This window comes from Engraulis encrasicolus, chromosome 8, assembly GCF_034702125.1.
Source record: "Engraulis encrasicolus isolate BLACKSEA-1 chromosome 8, IST_EnEncr_1.0, whole genome shotgun sequence".
Classification (NCBI taxonomy): Eukaryota; Metazoa; Chordata; class Actinopteri; order Clupeiformes; family Engraulidae; genus Engraulis; species Engraulis encrasicolus.
This window is the reverse complement of record NC_085864.1, coordinates 5,421,328-5,428,827: the sequence shown is the minus strand read 5'-3', so window position 1 is coordinate 5,428,827 and position 7,500 is coordinate 5,421,328. Positions and strand designations below refer to the sequence as shown.

The window sequence follows — 7,500 nt, the reverse complement described above, 5'->3', positions numbered from 1 at the left end:
TGTGTGTGTGGTGTGTGTGTGTGTGTGTGTGTGTGTGTGTGTGTGTGTGTGTGTGTGTGTGTGTGTGTGTGTGTGTGTGTGTGTGTGTGTGTGTGTGTGTGTGTGTGCGCGCCGCGTGTAAGCGAGAGTGCGTGTGTAAATGTGTGCGCACTTGCGTGGGTGTGCGTGTGTGTGTGCTTGTGTTATGGCTCCCGCTGACTCCCAGAGCCACACAGAGTGGCCTAAAGTGAGGCCTATAATGTGTCTTTAATGCGCTAATGCGCCTAATGCGTTCTCAGATACCCAAACACCCGCTAGCCTGGTTATCTTGTTTTCATTCGTCTGCCGTGACTTCACTGCACTGAGAAGTCACACAGCGTCCAGTGATGATTTTTGCTCTCCCATTAATTTACCGTAATCTGCACAAAGAACCCACTGAAATGAAATCTGCTTTTGGCTCGTGATCTTTACTGTACGTGTTGCATTCAAGTCAGCTGTACCAACAAGCCTATTCTTAATTATTCCTAGTTTGTAAGTCGGGAACATTTTTAATTCTAAATAAAAATTTAGCTAATGATCTGTAGCCACTGATTCCATTGACGCATACTTCATTCCGTCATTGCAATCCACCAGCCACACTATAGGGGAGACAGTGCTGTCAATGGTCAATCATTCATAATGGCAAATTGAATTGGTCGAAACCTTTGTGTAGTGAATTTTATTGGTCGACACTGGTAAAAATCGGCCCCTCGTTTTAATAGGGTTTAACTTGTCTGAGCATTTTTGCCTCACTTTACTGATATTTGCTGGCCCTCTTCAGTTATGTTCACTTGCGTAATAGAAATGAACGGTATTTAGTTTCCGGAAAATTCGCTTGCATCATGTGTCCCTGGTGTGAGAAGGGTGAAGGTTAGCACCGGTACTACACCGCTGCCCCTGTTACGCCCACCACCACCCCCTGGGAGCCAGCCAACCAGACTGATCCCGGGTCAGCATGCACCGCTGCCTCAATCTGACTTTGACCTGGCCCTCGCATCCAGCCTCTGGTCTCAGGGCAGTCCGTTTGCTCTGGCTCCCTCCAATGCTAGAACACACAGAGCAAGGAATCTGGTTCTGGAAGTAGGGAGAGAGTGTAACATATGAATAGAATAGAGTGACATGGAATGGATGCCAATAAATTAAATAGAGTACAAAAGAATACAATAGCATGTATGACAATAGGAAGACCATTATGTTGACACACACACACATCTGTCCCTCGCCTCTAGCCAATGTTGTCAGGGCAGTCATGCTGTACTCCTGCTCCCTCCCGTCCTGAAACACACAGAGCCAGGAGTCAGCTTCTGGCACTCAGGAGGAGAGGGCGGATTATGAATTTAATTTAATACAATAGAATAGAATAGAACAATAGAACAGAATATCACATTAGTTTTACATTACAGTACATTAAGCAAACTCTTCTCCAAAGTGACTTACAAAATGGGATTTTTAACAGCAACACACAATAAAATACACACAGTACTGTATGCATGTATGGTTACAAAGGCCATTACACTGACGCCCATATTCTTCAAGTTCACACCGCTAACCCAAAATGGCCGCTTCCATCCATCCATGAGATGTGCAATAGGTAATTTCGGGGCAGCCATGCTCTCATGAGCGCTCATATTCCTCAAAACCACTAACCATGACCATCATTCTCATAACGTCCCGTCTCGTCCCAACACCAACAAACGGTCTGTCTTCGTACGTAACAAGCGTCCATACCCTGGCCTGTCTATACTGTCACTGTACTCAGCAATGGGAAAACAAATAGGCCAGATGACTAAAGTTGACTACAATGCGAGCCAAACTGCCAAAACATTGTGCATTACGAAAACTAGTCCTTTCATCGCTCCACATTTGGCCCGAGCGGAGCGACGTGAAATTAGATGGAACATGAAATATGGTTTCCATCAACGCGGCCCTAAATTAGCAGTTTAATGCTGAAGCCAGAGGACGAGAAGACCGCACTGGTTTTTATTAATACTTCTGCCGAGATCATCACCCCCGCTTGGCTCCCACACCTACAACTTAACTCATTGGCCATGCTGGCCTGTTATTGACAGCGGCGAGTCCTATTTGAATTGGACCAGAAAGTCTGCCGAGCCCAGCAGGCTGTGTGTGGGGGTTTTGAAGTTAGCCAGCGCTGCATGACAGACAGGGGTTTAGTATCAGCTCTGTTTATTAGCGGTGGCAGCCATGGAAGATCTCAGAGACATGCCAAGGGACACGCTGACACTATCCTGCATTTTTACCTTCCAACTAATTCAGCATTTGTAATGACGTAGATTCTTGTGCTTCTGTTTACACCTGGTGCGTCAACAAAGAAGTGACTATCTTAGTAAATACAGCATAAAGGAAAAACTGGGAAGCATCACAGACGGTCTTTGGTCTTCACTTTTTAACTTTTAACCCAAGATGCAACAAAAAGGGGGCTACATTTTCCACGTCTAACATCTTTACCAAGTCTTTTTTACAACTTGCTTGTTGCAGAGAATTCTTAACACATACAGTCTGTGCATTATTGTTGTTATTATTTCATCACATGTTTTGGCCCTTTTGCCTTTATTTGATAGACAAGAGAAGATATAGACAGGATGTAAGTGGGAGAGAGAGAGATGGGACGCAGAACAACGTGTTTGGCGCGAGCTCCGATGTCCATCAGCTCATTCGTAAGTCATGTTTGCATGTTTGTGTTGGAGATGCAAAGCAAAGGAGGGTCTCTCTGCTCTTGACATGCTCCTCTGTGCTTGGCTTGGTCTCAGTTGGTTGGTCTGCCTGCCTGCCTGCCTGCCTGTCTGCCTGCCCCGTGTCTGCCCTTGACGAGCAGTGCAAATGGGGTTGGGTTGGGTTGGGAAAGGGGAAAGCAGAGGAGACAGCAACACACACACACACACACACACACACACACACACACACACACACACACACACACACACACACACACACACACACACACACACACACACAGACGTGCACACACTCACACACACACAAGGGCGTACACACAGAAAGGGGGTGTTTTATACACACATACACTCACACACACACACATACACACACACACATTCACTCACATACACACACACACACACATACACACACACACACACACACTGACAGCCCTGGGTAGAGGACACGTAGGCACAGAGGTGTCACTTCCCCTGGAGCGCTGTAGTGGCCCAGCTGGGCTTTCTGTGTGTGTGTGCATGTGTGTGTGTGTATATTTATGTGTGTGTGTCTGCACGCATTGAGCCCTGACTCAGAGCTCGCAAACCTTCACACTTACATGCACAATCAGTGAAAACACATCGACGTGTCCCTGTGTGTGTTTGCGTGTGTTTGCGTGTGTTTGTGTGTGTGTGTGTGTGTGTGTGTGTGTGTGTGTGTGTGTGTGTGTGTGTGTGTGTGTGTGTGTGTGTGTGTGTGTGTGTGTGTGTGTGTGTGTGTGTGTGTGTGTGTGAATGTGAATGTGTGTGTGTGTGTGTGTTCCCTTTTGTCCCTTTTCCCTCCCTCTCTGCCTTCAGCGGTGGGCGAGCGAACTGGCTCTCCATCTTTAGCTCAGTCTCGGTGTTAAAAGCCTGTGAGAATGCCTCCCTCTCACCAGACACCCAGAGTGATGGAGCAGAAAGGCAGAAAGGGCCGCGGAACACGCGGGGGGAGGGGAGGGGAGCAGAGGGAGGCGAGAGAGGAGGAAGACATAGAGAGAGGATGGAATGGACTGCTGAGAGAGAAGTATAAATAGAGAGATGGATATATATATATATATATATATATATATATATAAAAGAGGGGAGAGAGGGTGAGAATTGAAAGAATGAGGGGATGAAGTGTTGAGCAGAGAGATGGAGAGAAAGAAATAGAGGAAGATGGAAAGATATGGGGAGAGAGAGAGAGCGCAGGAGATTGAGCAAAGGAGAAAGAAAAAATGGAGAGAGTGTGAGGGATGAAAGAAAGATAGAATGGAATATTGAACATGGTAGAGGGAGAGATAAATGGAGACAGCGAGAAAGATAGAGTGATGGAGCAAAGGAGAGAGGAGAGGAGAGGAGAGGGAGAGAGTGTGGAGGTCAGTTGTTAGGCCCATGCCAATTCTGCCCTGAGTTGTTGGCTGACCTTTGCGATGCCACATGAGAACACAAAGTACATCTAGCCTCCAGAGGTGTGTGTCCCCTTACTGTACACACACACACACACACACACACACACACACACACACACACACACACACACACACACACACACACTGCTACCAGGGTGCATAGCTTAGCTAACAGTACAGTACAATAACATGCCACATGTGCAAGTGTCATTTGTCTCCGTCATTGTCAGTGTGACGTCCCTCAGAGGCTCCGCTGTGGTGTGACACTTGGCTGGGTGATGGCATTGGCCACACTCTGAGGTGCTGCTTACACGTATGCAGATTATATTTTTCAATGCAGATAATATTTTATTCATTTGCGTGTAGACACATGTGGATTAAAATAAAAACTCCTGACAGGTGCGTTTCGACCCCCTAAATGGACCTTTTTTAAAACCTGAGTTTTGACATGTACATTCTAAAACTCTGTTCACATGTCAACGAGAGACCTAAACCAATATGTTTTCAAAACTATCCATATACGTGTAAACAGCTTCTCAGAGTGCGGACTGGTGACTAGGAATGCTAGCCATTAATCATTAATCGTCTTAATATGGCACAGTGCACTAACACACACGTACCTCATATGGGCAGTTTGCCAAGGGGACCCAGGTTCAGGTTTGGCCTGCGTGGGCCATCCAAACCCTATCCCATCTCTACCCCACTTGCTTCCTAATATTTTTTCCCCTCAACTTTGATTCGTCTTAATGTCTGTTGTGTGTGTGGGTCTCGCAGTTTTCCTTACTTGTATTAATTGTATTGTCTTAAGCTACTTGACACCTTGATTTCCCCCACAGGATCAGTAAAGTAACTCGACTTTACTCTACACTGCACTACTCTACTCTACTTTACTCTACTCTACCCTACTCTACTCTACCCTACTCTACTCTGCTACTCTACTGTACTCTACTATCTTACTCTTCACTCTTCTAGCATGTCAGCATCTTGTAAGACAGTGTAGTGAGGCTGGTAGGGTTGTATTGTGGCGATGGCGGTTTATGGATTCCCCTCTGCATGGAGCCAGGTCTAGAGAAGGGTTTGGATGAGGGAATGGCCATTTTAGGCACTTTTACATCTACACACACACACACACACACGTGTACGCGCGCACACACACACACACAGACACACTAATACTTGAGGTCTATTAGTGTGGAGGAGACGACAGCATGGAGACTTGGGAGAGGCGTGGGAGGACCACAGCCGTGTCTGAGGCTTGGACCCCACCACACCGCACTACTGACTGGAGGACATGGAGGCGTCACGCTGTGTCTGTTGCTATAGCTCTATCTGTGATGGGGAAAGCAGCAGCTACATTATGGTGAGGCCAGGGAACACCGATCAAGGAACAGCAGAGCTTAGTGTGAGGGCTCCACAACAGGGCCTTGGTGACCACGAGCACACACGCACATACACGCACACACATACACACACACACACACACACACACACACACACACACGCACATACACGCACACACATACACACAGTCTAGGTGTGTCAGTTGATCACTTCATCACCGTTTTCTCAAAGGAAAGGTCCCTACTTCCTCTCCCTATCTTTTTACTTAAGTTCCATCTCTCTCTCTCTCTCTCTCTCTCTCTCTCTCTCTCTCTCTCTCTCTCTCTCTCTCTCTCTCTCTCTCTCTCTCTCTCTCTCTCTCTCTCTCTCGCTTTCATTCTTTCGATCACTCTTTCTGTCTCTCGTTCATTCTTTCTTTTCTTGTCTGGCTCTGCGCTTTTCAGAAGAATTAAGGCCACTCAATTACTGGAAGACACTGGGTGTGAGGAGCTTCTGGAAAGGGGTGACAGAGAGGGAGGGGTAGAAGAAGCCAGGAGATGAGGAGAGAGAAGAGAAGAGAAGTGACATCACTGGAGCCTGAAGAGTATGGTGCTGATGAAGAGAGAGGAGTGTAAAAAGGAGGAGAAAGAAGCAGGAGAGGAGTGAAAGAGAGAGAGGGAGAGAGAGAGAATACAGAGAGGAGTGAAATAAGACGAGAGAGAAGCACTAGATTAGAGAGGAAAGGAGAGGAGTGGAGAAGAGGAGAGAGGACGAGAGGAGAGTGTGAAAGTGGCCTACAATCATTATTTCCTCCCCCTCAGCACTCCTCACCCATTCATTCCGGGGTCGCTCCCCTCGGCGGGCCGGGCGCTTGAGAGTAATGCACAGCGACAGGCCGAGACCATGAAGAATAATTCCTGCTTTCAAAGCCGCCTCTGACGCCTCCCTCCCCTGCCCCGTCCTCTCCTCCCTTCTCTCATTCTTTCTTCCCTCCTTTCCCTTCGTCTCCTCCTCCCCTCTCATCCTTTCTTTCCGTCCTCTTCTTTGTCCTCTCTTCTTCTTTTCCCCTCCTTCTCACACCAATCCCCCTGTATTTTCCTCTCCGTTTTCTCTCAGCATCTCTCCTCTTCATCTCTCCTCCCTTCCTCACATCACCCTTTCCTCTCCTCCCTTCCTCTCTTCATTTCACTTCGACTCGCTCCTCTCCCTCTCACACTATTCACCCTATCCTCTCCTCTCTTGTCTTCTGTCGGTTTCTGTCTGCCCCTCTCCTCTGTCCACTGTGACACATTGGGCCTTGGTGTGATGGTGTCATTTTCGGAACGCTGCCCATGTCCACTCAGAGCCAGGGCTGTAGTCAAAGGAGCAAGGAGCCTGTGTTATAGTCAAATGGGCTGTGTGTGTGTGTGTGTGTGTGTGTGTGTGTGTGTGTGTGTGTGTGTGTGTGTGTGTGTGTGTGTGTGTGTGTGTGTGTGTGTGTGTGTGTGTGTGTGTGTGTGTGTTCATCCTGCTGCTGCAAATGGGCTTTTTGTGGAGTCTTTTTGGAGACTGCACTTAACAGCTCGCTCAAGGGGAAGCCCAGCAGAATGATAAAGAGAGGGAGAGAGAGAGAGAGCAGCAGACAGGAAGAGAGACATGGATAGAAAGAGGAGAGAGAGTGTCAAGATGGGAGGAGGTGGGCTCAGGGGGTTGTAAAGGGATCGGTGTGGGGGGGGAGAAGAGGAGAACAGAGGAGAGGAAAACTTGAGAGATGTACATGGATGTTTTCAGGCGGTGTTGTAATAGATTGTCTAGACAAGGCAGCAAAGGCTGACTACAGAAATGTTGATAAGCGTTAGGTAAGGATTGACCAAACGTTAAGGAAACATTGGGAAGGGAGAAAATGGAATATGGGGCTGGGGTGGGTAGCATTGTGTCCCCATTACATTGAATATGTTCAGATGGGGGGGGGATTTCAGATGATTTTGTACCGGCCAAAGCTGTCAGTGGCCCTTATTTCAGTGAGCATCGAGACGTAGAAATCTTACAGTGAGTCATTGGGAATAGTTTGAGGAGGT

The 7,500-nt window shown here is 47.6% G+C and overlaps 1 protein-coding gene across 2 annotated transcripts in view; it reads left to right on the top strand.

Annotated features, from left to right (window-relative positions):
• bcas3 (BCAS3 microtubule associated cell migration factor) overlaps positions 1–7,500 on the top strand; it is a 423,177-nt gene that overhangs the window by 389,607 nt on the left and 26,070 nt on the right. The window contains exon 24 of one of the 2 annotated variants that reach the window (XM_063204867.1): positions 2,598–2,693. The exons of the other annotated variant lie outside the window; for it this stretch is intronic. Coding sequence (XP_063060937.1) covers positions 2,598–2,693 — 96 coding nt within the window. The remainder of the gene's footprint in view (positions 1–2,597; positions 2,694–7,500) is intronic. 2 annotated transcript variants of the gene reach the window in all.